Raw genomic sequence first — 15000 nt, 5'->3', positions numbered from 1 at the left:
CCAACAGCACCGAAACATCATCATCATCATCATCATCATCATCAGCTCTGATGCTGCTCACGTCAGAATTACTGTAGTTACGAGATTCAGCTCACAGCGGTTCCTAAATAACATCAAACATTTAATCACTTCATTTATAATTTCACCTCAATATGATTAAAAACTATTTATTTATTAAAGTAATTGTTGGTGGCTCATTCAAATGTATCACAATGTTACCGTAGTAACAACAATTGCAGTAACCATGGTATTGTGGTGCAGATTATGGTTACCATGGTACCCACAGATGCTACTGCTGTTTTAAGTTTGTGTTTGTCTGCAGGGTAATATATAATGTATCTGTGGATATTTCACATGATATTAATGGTGCAACTGTTGCTGCTGCTCTTTGACTTATTAAACATGTGTTATTATTTCACGTCCATCTGCTGCTGAATTGGGTCTCCGTCAGCTGGAGTGGACTGCTGGTTACCATGCCAACCATCTGGTCAATCTTCACTGTAACAGACTGAGCTAATAACAGACGGCCACATCTTAAAATAGCAAACTCACCTGGCAGAGACGTACAGCGTCCGGTTCATGATGACGATCAGCTGGATATCCAGTCTGTGGCGTTGCGTGTTGTTTCTCCCGGTTTATGTCCAACGAACACTGGACATTGTTTAGTGTCTGAAACAAGAGTTATGTTTAAGTCATGTCCGTTTACACTCTGATGTCTGTATGCTAATGCACTCATAATAGTTGACCAAATTCACTTTTAGCAGATATATGCATATAAATGTGTGTGACCCCAATAAACCCCAAACCAATAAATGATAATCAGTAAAAACAAATAAAAGTAATATTTGTGTATTTTTGCATTGTGACATTATTTTCAGAACATAAAAGGACATTTTACTTTAACTGTTCCTATTGTTCTCAATGATGATTCTCATTACTGTAACTATTGTTTATTGTTTTACGCCAAAGGTTATTTATTTTATTTTCTCCCCAATCTGTAACGCCCGATTCCCAATGCGCTCTGAGTCCTCATGGTGGTGTAGTGACGAATCTCAGTTGCCTCCGTGTCTGAGACCGTCAATCCGCGCATCTTATCATGTGACTTGTTGAGCGCGTTACCGTGGAGACGTAGCGCGTGTGGAGGCTTCACGCTATTCTCCGCGGCACAACACACCACACGCCCCACCGAGAGCGAGAACCACATTATAGCGACCACGAGGAGGTTACCCCATGTGACAACCTTCCCTAGCAACCGTGCCAATTTGGTTGCTAAGGAGACTTGACTAGAGTCACATTATAGCGACCACAAGGAGGTTACCCCATGTGACTCTACCCTCCCTAGCAACCGGGCCAATTTGGTTGCTAAGGAGACTTGACTAGAGTCACATTATAGCGACCACAAGGAGGTTACCCCATGTGACTCTACCCTCCCTAGCAACCGGGCCAATTTGGTTGCTAAGGAGACTTGACTAGAGTCACATTATAGCGACCACAAGGAGGTTACCCCATGTGACTCTACCCTCCCTAGCAACCGGGCCAATTTGGTTGCTAAGGAGACTTGACTAGAGTCACATTATAGCGACCACAAGGAGGTTACCCCATGTGACTCTACCCTCCCTAGCAACCGGGCCAATTTGGTTGCTAAGGAGACTTGACTAGAGTCACATTATAGCGACCACAAGGAGGTTACCCCATGTGACTCTACCCTCCCTAGCAACCGGGCCAATTTGGTTGCTAAGGAGACTTGACTAGAGTCACATTATAGCGACCACGAGGAGGTTACCCCATGTGACTCTACCCTCCCTAGCAACCGAGCCAATTTGGTTGCTTAGGAGACCTGACTGGAGTCACTCAGCATGTCCTGGATTTGAACTCGTGACTCCAGGTGTGATAGTCAGCGTCAATACTCGCTGAGATACCCAGTAAAGATGATTTTTAAATAAAATAAAGAACTAATGGAGTACGATTATATACAATTTGAATATTATATTATTTCCACGCTGTTGTAATGAGAATATCATAATGACCATCTTTTTTCGCATTGTCGCATGAGAATTGGGGGGTAAACCGAACGTAACTGTCATGAAAATTATGTCACAATGTAAAAAATCTTAAAAGAATTTAATTTAATCTCAATGGACAGTATTCATGTCATAATGTTGATTATTAACACACAAATGTATTTCCACTCGTCCCTCCTTTTCTTTAAATGTGTGTTCCAGTGAGACACTTCCAATGCAAGTCAATGGGGTTTAATCTGTAATCATTGTTTACACATATTCATATTGCGTTCACATATTAGCCGCTCTGAGGGCCTTGAGCGCATCAAAAGCACGCATGTCCTCTCTATGCGTGTCAACAGAGCCGTATCATTCACTGACACGCGGCACATGCATACTACATATTCACTTATTAAACACAGACTTGTGTGATTCACAAAGCCATAGCATGTCTTCAAGTGTCTTTGAATTAAATGCACGATACTTTCATACTTTAATGGTTCTTTCATGTCATTTCTGGAGCTTCACAGTAACGAACACGAGTAACACATGGTAGCAGATTTGGACTGGACTCGTCGGACCGATACCAGATCCGTCGAAAAACATCAGAATCGGATCTGTCCATTCCTACCGTATCAGCTCAAATAATACACGAGTTTTAACAGAAGAATTAATGTGTTTTTATAAAATGATAAGCATCACATTTCTGTCTTTAAACCTCCAAACATTGCCCCAGTGTCTCACTCTAGTGTCTGAAATAAAAGCCCAGTATTTAAACTCACATTTACAGTTTCTGTGGGAACCAAAATCCCATTTCACAGAACGAGTGTGAGAAGAGACGGAGGGAGGAGCTCAAGACGACACACTTACAGTTGCCATGTGAAATACTGATGGGCTCCGTGTCTTCTGGGAAAGCGGCTCCGGCCGTCTGCAGCAGCGTGAAATACAGTAACAGCCCCTCCGACCGCATGATGCCCCGCTCGATCTCTTCTCAAGCTCAGCTGCAGAACACAAGCATACAAACATGCACTTACTACAGTAAACTTCAGATTCTCATCATTCTGACTGACTGAGCAGAATAAACATCAGGGATCAATATCTCAGCTGAGCATCATGGGTAGAGGGGAATCTGCTGATCTCAGCCAATGAGAGGACTGATGGACTTTGATTTACTGTGACCTTTAACCTCTGAGTTTCCTAATTCATTCTGTATCAACAAACTCCAGCAATAATCACAACAGCTCGTCAGTGACAGACAGACAGTCAGACAGACAGGCAGGCAGACAGGAAGACAGGCAGGCAGACAGACAGACAGACAGGCAGGCAGACAGACAGGCAGGCAGACAGACAGACAGGCAGGCAGACAGTCAGACAGACAGGCAGGAAGACAGGCAGACAGACAGACAGACAGGCAGGCAGACAGACAGTCAGACAGAGAGGCAGGCAGACAGGAAGACAGGCAGGCAGACAGACAGGCAGACAGGTAGACAGACAGGCAGGCAGAAAGACAGACAGGCAGGCAGACAGACAGACAGAAGGACAGGCAGACAGACAGAAAGACAGGCAGGCATACAGATAGACAAACAGGCAGACAGACAGACAGGCAGGCAGGAAGACAGGCAGACAGACAGGAAGGCAGACAGACAGGAAGACAGACAGACAGACAGAAAGACAGACAGGCAGACAGACAGACAGGCAGACAGACATACAGACAGACAAACAGACAAGCAGGCAGACAGACATGCAGACAGACAGACAGGCAGACAGACAGACAGAAAGACAGGCAGACAGGCAGACAGACAGGCAGGCAGACAGACATGCAGACAGACAAACAGACAAGCAGGCAGACAGACAGGCAGACAGACAGACAGAAAGACAGGCAGACAGACAGGCAGACAGACAGACAGGCAGGCAGACAGACATGCAGACAGACAGACAGAAGACAGGCAGACAGACAGGCAGGCAGACAGACAGGCAGACAGACAGACAGGCAGGCAGACAGACATGCAGACAGACAGACAGGCAGGCAGACAGACATGCAGACAGACAGAAAGACAGGCAGACAGACAGGCAAACAAACAGGCAGACAGACAGACAGAAAGACAGGCAATCACACACACACACACACACACACTCACACACACACACTGACACACACACACACACACACTGACACACACACACACACACACACACACACACACACACACACACACACACACACACACACACACACACACACACACACACACACACACACACACACAAGACAACAGCAGATATTTAACAGAATAACAGCAGACACATAACCAGCTGCTGGTTGAGTGACATCAGATCATTTTCCTCACAGCTGGCACCTGCACTGGCACAGCCGCACCAGAACAACATCACGTGACCACATGATGTGACAGTCCATCAGCGTTTCAGACTAACAGGACTGTAATTAATTAAAGCAGCACTCGACGAGATGACCTGTAATTGAGATGTGGGTAAATGATGTTTCTGCTCCTCCCACAGAGAAAGTCACTCTGGTTAATAAAATCATGATATTGACCTGCAGAAACTAATGAAAACACGAGCTTATTGTGAGCTGTGACCACATCTTCACTACACACTCCTGAATAAATGTGTGTACACGGGCTGACGAGATGCTTTTGTCACGGAAATCATTTGTGAAAGAGCTGAACAGAGACATGGTCAGAACAACACTGTGCATTTAAATATCACAACCTTAATTGTCCTGTCAATCATGACTGATAGACACGCCTCAATCATTGAAATGACACTTATTCAAGACTCAAGCCTCTCTATCACAGATGCTCAGTGTTTAGAGAAACAAGGACATGTATGTGACACACAGTTACTTAAAGGAACAGTTCACTTAAAAATGCAAATTCTGTCATCATTTACTCACACTCATGCCATCCCAGATGTGACTTTCTTTATTCTGCAGAACACAAATGAAGATTTTTAGATCCATACAATGCAAGTGAATGGTGATCAGAACTTTGAAGCTTCAAAAAGCACATAAAGACAATATAAAAGTACTCCATATGACTCCAGTGGTTTAATCCATGTCTTCAGAAGTGATATGATAGATGTGGGTGAGAAACAGATCAATATTTAAGTCATCATCTACTATAAATCTCCACTTTCACTATCACATATGACTCCAGTGGTTTAATCCATGTCTTCAGAAGTGATATGATAGGTGTGAGTGAGAAACAGATCAATATTTAAGTCATTATCTACTATAAATCTACACTTTCACTATCACATATGACTCCAGTGGTTTAATCCATGTCTTCAGAAGTGATATGATAGGTGTGGTGAGAAACAGATCAATATTTAAGTCAATATCTACTATAAATCTACACTTTCACTTTCACATATGACTCCAGTGGTTTAATCCATGTCTTCAGAAGTGATATGATAGGTGTGGGTGAGAAACAGATCAATATTTAAGTCATTATCTACTATAAATCTACACTTTCACTTTCACATATGACTCCAGTGGTTTAATCCATGACTTCAGAAGTGATATGATAGGTGTGGGTGAGAAACAGATCAATATTTAAGTCATTATCTACTATAAATCTACACTTTCACTTTCACATACGACTCCAGTGGTTTAATCCATGACTTCAGAAGTGATATGATAGATGTGGGTGAGAAACAGATACATGTGGATTATGTGCTTTTTGGAGCTTCAAAGATCACAATTCACTTGCATTACAGAGCTGAAATATTCTTCTAAAAATCTTAAGTTGTGTTCTGCAGAAGAAAGAAAGTCACAGACATCTCGGTTGGCATGAGAGTGAGTAAATGATGACAGAATTTTCAGTTTTGGGTGATGCTGACTAGTTCAAATCCCAGGGCCTGCTGAGTGACTCCAGTCAGGTCTCCTTAGCAACCAAATTGACCCGGTTGCTAGGGAGTGTAGAGTCACATGGGGTAACCAAATTGACCCGGTTGCTAGGGAGGGTAGAGTCACATAGGGTAACCAAATTGGCCCGGTTGCTAGGGAGGGTAGAGTCACATGGGGTAACCAAATTGGCCCGGTTGCTAGGGAGGGTAGAGTCACATAGGGTAACCAAATTGGCCCGGTTGCTAGGGAGGGTAGAGTCACATGGGGTAACCAAATTGGCCCGGTTGCTAGGGAGGGTAGAGTCACATGGGGTAACCAAATTGGCCCGGTTGCTAGGGAGGGTAGAGTCACATGGGTAACCTCCTCGTGGTCGCTATAATGTGGTTCTCGCTCTCGGTGGAGCGTGTGGTTATTTGTGCGTGGATCGCGGAGAATAGCGTGAAGCCTCCACATGTGGTACGTCTCCACGGTAACGTGCTCAACAAGTCACGTGATAAGATGCACGGATTGACGGTCTCAGACGCGGAGGCAACTGAGATTCATCCGCCGCCACCGGATTGAGGCGAGTCACTACAATATCTGCATTCATCTTCACAGGACAATACATGTGCAGGTTTAAGGGTTAATGCACATTTTGTGTTTCAAATATTTTGATATCACATCACATGTAATACACACGGTGGGATTTTGTGTTGCATGCACCTTCAGCAGTGTTCCTATCCAATGCATGCAAGTGTTGACGTTAAAATCATAGAATAACCCCGTGATTTTAATCGTTTTCTTGCATTGTCAGATTTGCTGAATTAGCTCATTTTTATCAGTGTTTTGGGTCACAAATATCCAGATCGAGTGAGAAATAAAGACACATGCGCTCCGTTACACCTGCAACAGTGTCCAGATGCTTTCAGTGTGAAATGAAGTTAACAGTGTTCCAGACAAAACACACAAGAAACAATCCGAGTCTGAACATTTGAAGTGAAGCTCTCGTGTGAAGCACATCTCTGAGCTCCTCGACTCTTTAGTTTGAAGTGTTTGTGCTTTGAGTTTCTCAGTATCTCAGACTCTTAAATCTGAAGGACCTCACACTAGATCACAAATAGCAGATGTGATGTGAGGGCTCAGATGTGTTCTGTACATCGTCAGAGCTTCTGATAATTGGATATCATGAGTTAAAGAATCTGTCTCAGTCACTCACACTCATCTGATTTAAGCTTCAGTAATCAGCAGATAACCGTCCGAATACGACGTGAAGGTCCGCACAGATAAACACAGCTGACAGCACTCACGGGCGGTTCAGTAACACTCAATCTGAACATTTGTGTTTGCATGGCACAGTTGGTGATGTGTTGAAGTGTGTAGTAATAGTGAAACGGTTGCCAACTATCTGCTGGCAATAAATGATGATTCACTTGATTTAACTTGATTAACAGTTTGTTCTTAATGCTTATCGTGACTTAATGTATTTCTACATAATAAACCGTATCCCTGCACAATCCAATCGAACGGCCAGAAACACTCCTCTGACCACTGACTGCATCACATCTCGCAAAATAATTAACTGCTAACTATCTCCTAACCTTTATAGCCAAATAGTAAAGTACGATGCATCTGCGTGCAGTTCCACAGTTAACCGTTATCTCACAGTCGTTTTAAACATTCACCACCAACATCTTCTCCAATGACTCACACTGAACAGTGTTCCCCTTCTGTCACTCACTCGACGTTGTGTCGAGCAAAGGGTCAGTTCTCAGTTTGTTTTGGATGTGTAGCTTACATTAAAAATATGCCATGCAGTTACCCTATAAAAGTGTTTTAATCAAAATGACTAATCGCAATTACAATATCAAGCAAAATAATCGGCGATTATGAGGAAAGAAAGTCACACACAGCTGGGATGGCATGAGGGTGAGTAAATGATGACAGAATTTTCAGTTTTGGGTGATGCTGACTAGTTCAAATCCCAGGGCGTGCTGAGTGACTCCAGTGAGGTCTCATTAGCAACCAAATTGGCCCGGTTGCTAGGGAGGGTAGTGTCACATGGGGTAATCAAATTGGCCTGGTTGCTAGGGAGGGTAGAGTCACATGGGGTAACCAAATTGACCCGGTTTCTAGGGAGGGTAGAGTCACATGGGATAACCAAATTGAGCCGGTTTCTAGGGAGGGTAGAGTCACATGGGGTAACCAAATTGGGCCGGTTGCTAGGGAGGGTAGAGTCACATGGGGTAACCAAATTGGGCTGGTTGCTAGGGAGGGTAGAGTCACATGGGGTAACCAAATTGGGCCGGTTTCTAGGGAGGGTAGAGTCACATGGGGTAACCAAATTGGGCATGGTTGCTATGGGAGGGTAGAGTCACATGGGGTAACCAAATCGGCCCGGTTGCTAGGGAGGGTAGAGTCACATGGGGTAACCAAATTGGCGCCGGTTGCTAGGGAGGGTAGAGTCACATGGGATAACCAAATTGGCCCGGTTGCTAGGGAGGGTAGAGTCACATGGGGTAACCAAATTGGCATGGTTGCTAGGGAGGGTAGAGTCACATGGGGTAACCAAACTGGGCCAGTTTCTAGGGAGGGTAGAGTCACATGGGGTAACCAAATTGGGCTGGTTTCTAGGGAGGGTAGAGTCACATGGGGTAACCAAATTGGGCCGGTTGCTAGGGAGGGTAGAGTCACATGGGGTAACCAAATTGGGCCGGTTGCTAGGGAGGGTAGAGTCACATGGGGTAACCAAATTGGGCTGGTTGCTAGGGAGGGTAGAGTCACATGGGATAACCAAATTGGGCCGGTTGCTAGGGAGGGTAGAGTCACATGGGGTAACCAAATTGGGCCGGTTGCTAGGGAGGGTAGAGTCACATGGGATAACCAAATTGGGCCGGTTGCTAGGGAGGGTAGAGTCACATGGGGTAACCAAATTGGGCATGGTTGCTAGGGAGGGTAGAGTCACATGGGGTAACCAAATCGGGCCGGTTGCTAGGGAGGGTAGAGTCACATGGGATAACCAAATTGGGCCGGTTGCTAGGGAGGGTAGAGTCACATGGGGTAACCAAATTGGGCCAGTTGCTAGGGAGGGTAGAGTCACATGGGATAACCAAATTGGGCCGGTTGCTAGGGAGGGTAGAGTCACATGGGGTAACCAAATTGGCATGGTTGCTAGGGAGGGTAGAGTCACATGGGGTAACCAAATCGGCCCGGTTGCTAGGGAGGGTAGAGTCACATGGGATAACCAAATTGGGCGGTTGCTAGGGAGGGTAGAGTCACATGGGGTAACCAAATTGGGCCGGTTGCTAGGGAGGGTAGAGTCACATGGGGTAATCAAATTGGCATGGTTGCTAGGAGGGTAGAGTCACATGGGGTAACAAATCAGCCCGGTTGCTAGGGAGGGTAGAGTCACATGGGGTAACCAAATTGGGCCAGTTGCTAGGGAGGGTAGAGTCACATGGGGTAACCAAATTGGCCCGGTTGCTAGGGAGGGTAGAGTCACATGGGGTAACCTCCTTGTGGTCACTATAATGTGGTTCTCGCTCTCGGTGGGGCGTGTGGTGAGTTGAGCGTGGATGCCGCGGAGAATAGCGTGAAGCCTCCACATGTGGTACGTCTCCACGGTAACATGCTCATTGAGTCACGCGATAAGATGCGTGGATTGACGGTCTCAGACGCAGCAGGCAACTCGCACTGCAGTGAAACCGGCTTCTCTGCAAAACTGAGCAATTTAAAGAGAAATGAAACATTGACTGGCTAACAGATAACAAGTCAAAGGACCTACAGCATCATCTCATACCACACAAGCTGAATGGCTTAACACATCACATGTGAGTGAGCACATTGGCTAACAGATAACAAGTTATAGTAGAGTCGCATGTCTGAACTTAGGTCACTTGGAGTTTAGCGCACTGCAAAATTAAAATGTAAATTCAGTCATTTGCGTTTGCCCTCTCCCAACCTCGATTTAATGTAGAAATGAAATGTTCATTTGAAAGCGTTATGATTTGCAAGATTAACTTTGATATGTAAAGCGTATTACCCAAACTGAAGGGATATTTTTAAAACTGTAATTTCATGCAAAAATATTAATATCACAATATTAGTCATTTTAAACGTGGTTTCACTTGAATGCATGTAAACACACTTTGAATTCAATCTAATATTGCGTTGTGCAATCACAAGAGAAATGTAAATCACTCTTGCGGGTTTGGTTGTAGTACATTGAGTCACACTGAGCGTATGATAAAGGTTTTAATTAAACCTGTAATGCACAGTAGCCGTATTTTACTTTTAAAAGTGCTGCGGTTTTTCTCATCTGACTCTCAGAACGGAAACACCGACATATGCGATTAATTAGCTAATAAAATAAATATACTTACAAAGAAATCACGATAATAGGAACCAATTCTAATGCACATGCTTGTTCTTTTTACAAAATGCTGTTGTTTAATTCTGTCCATTTTGGGTGTGAGATACTTAAATATGGGACAAACTGCGTTAATGTGGAATGCAATTCTGATCCCTGGAAAACTGATTGGCATGTTGAGTGGCATGAGAGCGCCAACATTTTATATTTATGCATTTGTCAGATGCTTTTATCCAAAGTGACTTACAGTGCACTTATTACAGGGACAATCCCCCCGGAGCAACCTGGAGTTAAGTGTCTTACTCAAGGACACAATGGTGGTGACTGTGGGGATCAAACCAGCAACCTTCTGAGTACCAATGTATTATACAGAGCACTTATTACAGGGACAATCCCCCCGGAGCAACCTGGAGTTAAGTGTCTTACTCAAGGACACAATGGTGGTGACTGTGGGGATCAAACCAGCAACCTCCTGATTACAGTTATGTGCTTTAGCCCCACTACACCATCACCATCCAAAGCGACTTACAGTGCACTTATTACAGGGACAATCCCCCCGGAGCAACCTGGAGTTAAGTGTCTTACTCAAGGACACAATGGTGGTGGCTTTGGGGATCAAACCAGCAACCTTCTGAGTACCAATGTATTATACAGAGCACTTATTACAGGGACTATCCCCGGAGCAACCTGGAGTTAAGTGTCTTACTCAAGGACACAATGGTGGTGGCTTTGGGGATCAAACCAGCAACCTTCTGAGTACCAATGTATTATACAGAGCACTTATTACAGGGACAATCCCCGGAGCAACCTGGAGTTAAGTGTCTTACTCAAGGACACAATGGTGGTGGCTTTGGGGATCAAACCAGCAACCTTCTGAGTACCAATGTATTATACAGAGCACTTATTACAGGGACAATCCCCGGAGCAACCTGGAGTTAAGTGTCTTACTCAAGGACACAATGGTGGTGGCTTTGGGGATCAAACCAGCAACCTTCTGAGTACCAATGTATTATACAGAGCACTTATTACAGGGACAATCCCCGGAGCAACCTGGAGTTAAGTGTCTTACTCAAGGACACAATGGTGGTGACTGTGGGGATCGAACCAGCAACCTTCTGATTACCAGTTATGTGCTTTAGCCCACTACACCACCACCACTCCAACAGGATCAGATGCTTTCAGAAAGCTCACATATGAACGATGAATCTTCAGTTCTCAGATGTTCTCATGAAGGTCTCAGCTTTGAATGGCTGTAAGAAGCTGTTTTAGAGGGTAATTGCAGCTTTAGTCACACATGACAGTAATTACACACTTGTGGATGAGTGTTACAACAAATACCACATACACACTAACTCCAGAAGACCGGCACCCTCAAACACATGAAGAAGAACTGCAGTAAATCCACTCTATTCTCAAACGTCTCATATTTCTCGTCTCCCCCGAGAGATGTCCAGGACACCTGACAGCTGTTCAATATCTCATTTTCTTTACTGTGTCACGAGACGTTTTTGATGAGCTACTCTTGATATCAGCTGTGTCACGCCATTCTTCTAATGGATATTTCTCATTAATATAGTGGGTGGCTTCATAGATCATCACAGGTATCTGTTTCGTTCAAAGGTTACGGTGAGCCGCTGTGCAGCTCGGAGGCAAAACAGCATGCAAGCTAAAAGCAGCTAAATTGAATTGTACGTTACGTGAGCAGAATACAGTTTAAAGAGCCGCTTTGACCCATTCATTAAAACCTGTAATTTAATTTCACACACAGAATAATTGCTGCTAATTTGAAACCCTTGTGCTCACAAAGAGAATATAGAAACTGATGTATAATGGCACAAAACAACAATAACAAAGAAAGGAATAATTCATTCAGACTAGAGGAGATGCCTTCAGGAATAGGAAACTCTTATTATACAGATGTTGTTCTTTCATTGCTTTGGAAATCTAATAAATCATGTTATATTATAGAAGTTTATAAGACACAGATGAGTCAATAGTTGAGCTACAGAACCGAATGTGATGAGAAATGTTCATATTGACATCTCTGATGCAGACTTTGTTGGCAAAACTGAGCACATTTTGAGACATTGATGAGATCTCTAGAGGAGGCACATGTGAGATTACTGGAGTCTTTTTCTCAGGAGAAACATCAGGAGATTTCAAGCTCTGACGTCCTCAAGAGAGCAGATCGGAAAATGGAGTGCAAGTGGAAGAATACAAAATTAGAGGTATTTTGCGGTGCATGGACAGATAGTGTCTGTAGATACAGACAGGCACTAAAAGCTGCCAGGTCAGCATATTTTAGTAAACTCATAGAATATAACCACAATAATTCTAGGTGTTTATTCAGTACTGTGGCTAAATTGGTTAGGAATAAAGCCTCAACAGAACCAGATATTCTGTCTCAGCACAAGAGTAATGACTTCATGAATTACTTTACTGATACAATTTAAATAATCAGAAATAAAATAAGAATTATGCAATCATCTGTCACAGCACCTCAGAAAACAGTGTCTCATTATTTTCCTCATGACTTTCATCGGTCATGAAGAACAAAACTGATCGAAACATCAAAAGCAACAACATGTTTGTTAGACCCAATACCAACCAATCTCTTAAAAGAGGTATCTCCTGTATTCTCAGAACCTCTTCTTAATATCATTAACTCCTCGCTATGCTTAGCACATGTCCCAAAAACTTTAAAATGGCAGTTATCAAACCACTTATTAAGAAGCCACAACTTGATCCTGGAGAACTTGCTAATTATAGACCGATTTCAAATCTCCCGTTTATGTCAAAAATACTGGAAAAGGTAGTGTCCTCCCAAATATGTTAATTTCTACAGAGAACTAGTATATATGAAGAATTTCAGTCAGGATTTAGGCCTCATCTCAGTACAGAGACAGCACTTATCAGAGTTACACATGACTCTTATCATCTGATCGCGGCTGCATTTCTCTTCTAGTGCTTTTAGATCTTAGTGCTGCATTCGACACGATAGATCACGACATTCTCTTGAATAGGCTGGAGAATTATGTTGCATCTGTGGAGTTGCATTAGCATGGTTTAGGTCATATTTATCAGATCGCTTCCACTTTGTCTGTGTAAATGAGGAATTGTCAAATCAAACAAAAGTAAAGTATGGAGTGCCACAGGGATCAGTTTTAGGGACTCTGCTTTTCTCCATGTATATGCTTCCCCTGGGAGATATTATCAGGAATCGTGGAATAAGTTTCCACTGCTATGCTGACGATACACAACTTTATATTTCTTCAAAACCTGATGAGATTTCACAATTCTCAAAATTAGCAGAGTGTATCAATGAAATAAAAGATTGGATGGAAATTTCATTCTACTCAATTCTGATAAAACAGAGTTACCGTGGCCTGGGAGGCTCAGTGGTAAAGATGCAGACTATCACACCTTGAATTCAGGGCGTGCTGAGTGACTCCAGTCAGGTCTCCTTAGCAACCAAATTGGCCCGGTTGCTAGGGAGGGTAGAGTCACATGGGGTAACCGCCTCGTGGTCGCTATAATGTGGTTCTCACTCTCGGAGGGGTGTGTGGTGAGTTGTGCATGGATGCCGCTGTGGATGATGAAAATCCACAAAAGGAGGAATATCCTTTTCATATTTGTCTCCTAAACTATGGAATAGTCTCCCAAACACTGTTCGGGACCGACTCACTCAGTTTAAGTCTAGACTAAAGACTCTGCTAAATTAGGCTGCTTTAGTTTAGTCCAGAACCAGAACCATCTATCATGACTGAATGGCATCTATGCTAATATTATTGTATTTGGGGGGGACTCCTAACCCGAGGTCACCAGAACCGGCTTGATCCAGCTCTATTCCTGCTTGGTGCCGGACTCCACTCGAGTCTCTGAGTGATGACGACTAAATACAGTAAATAGTTAACTATTTCATTATTTGATTTTATACCCAATTTACAATCATATTTATGTGTGTGAGAAAGTGCTACACTAACAAACATGACTTCACATGAAATATTGGAAAAACTTTTGTCCACCAAATGAAACTCATAAGGTGTAACTAACATGTTGTCATGTGACCACAGAGAACCCCTTTAGACCCTCATGACTGTGTGTGAGGATTTAAAAAAAAAAATTTTTTACATTTACATTTTTATGAAAAGTTTTCTGTAGAAAATGCAATAAATATTCGGGGTTTTTTAATGTGTGAAACCAACATGGACACAAAGATTACATTTCTAAAATTGAGTATTTTTATCACCTCGGACAACCTTCAAGGACCCTTTTAAAGCGGTTAATGACATTCAGAGCTGGTGATGAAAGAAGCGTCGTGTGCTGGAGGCAGTTTTAAAAGCGTTTCGGTCCTCAGAAAGCCAATCTCACCGAGGAGCGACTGCCGAGACACAAAGAGACTCAAACCTGTCAGCAACAACTCAGCGCGAAACGCCCGCCGCGAGGATTATGCCTCTTTTCGGCTAAAACCCTCTGCCTGCAAAATAAACAGCACCAGTAAAGCCGCTTACGCCCCAGACGCCACAAATTGTACTCTGATATCGAAAAGTGGAAGATTTGACGAAGCAGGAAAAAGAAAATACCCCGGAGGATTCCTGATGGAGCAGAGGAGCATCTCTCAAGATCTCCGTTGAAAATCCCCGCATGGCCTCCAGAGTTTCTGACACATCTCAACTCAACAGAAGAGCAAAACTGACACGCAGCAAAACCTTCAAGATTAACATAATCTAGCATTTATCATAAACTGTCCACAGAACAATATTCTCCAAACAAACAACTTCCAGCAT

General features: G+C 43.5%; 1 protein-coding gene across 1 annotated transcript in view; it reads right to left on the bottom strand.

Moving 5' to 3' along the window:
• The window catches only part of sema6a (sema domain, transmembrane domain (TM), and cytoplasmic domain, (semaphorin) 6A), a 106527-nt gene that overhangs the window by 62469 nt on the left and 29058 nt on the right, over window positions 1-15000 (bottom strand). The window contains 3 exon segments of the mRNA XM_052107819.1: window positions 553-628; window positions 631-669; window positions 2871-3001. Coding sequence (XP_051963779.1) covers window positions 553-628; window positions 631-669; window positions 2871-2970 — 215 coding nt within the window. The 5' untranslated portion in view covers window positions 2971-3001.

The sequence above is a fragment of the Xyrauchen texanus genome, chromosome 37 (genome assembly GCF_025860055.1).
Source record: "Xyrauchen texanus isolate HMW12.3.18 chromosome 37, RBS_HiC_50CHRs, whole genome shotgun sequence".
NCBI classification, from domain to species: Eukaryota; Metazoa; Chordata; class Actinopteri; order Cypriniformes; family Catostomidae; genus Xyrauchen; species Xyrauchen texanus.
Note: the sequence above shows the minus strand (reverse complement) of the source record. Positions and strands in the feature narration are given on the sequence as shown.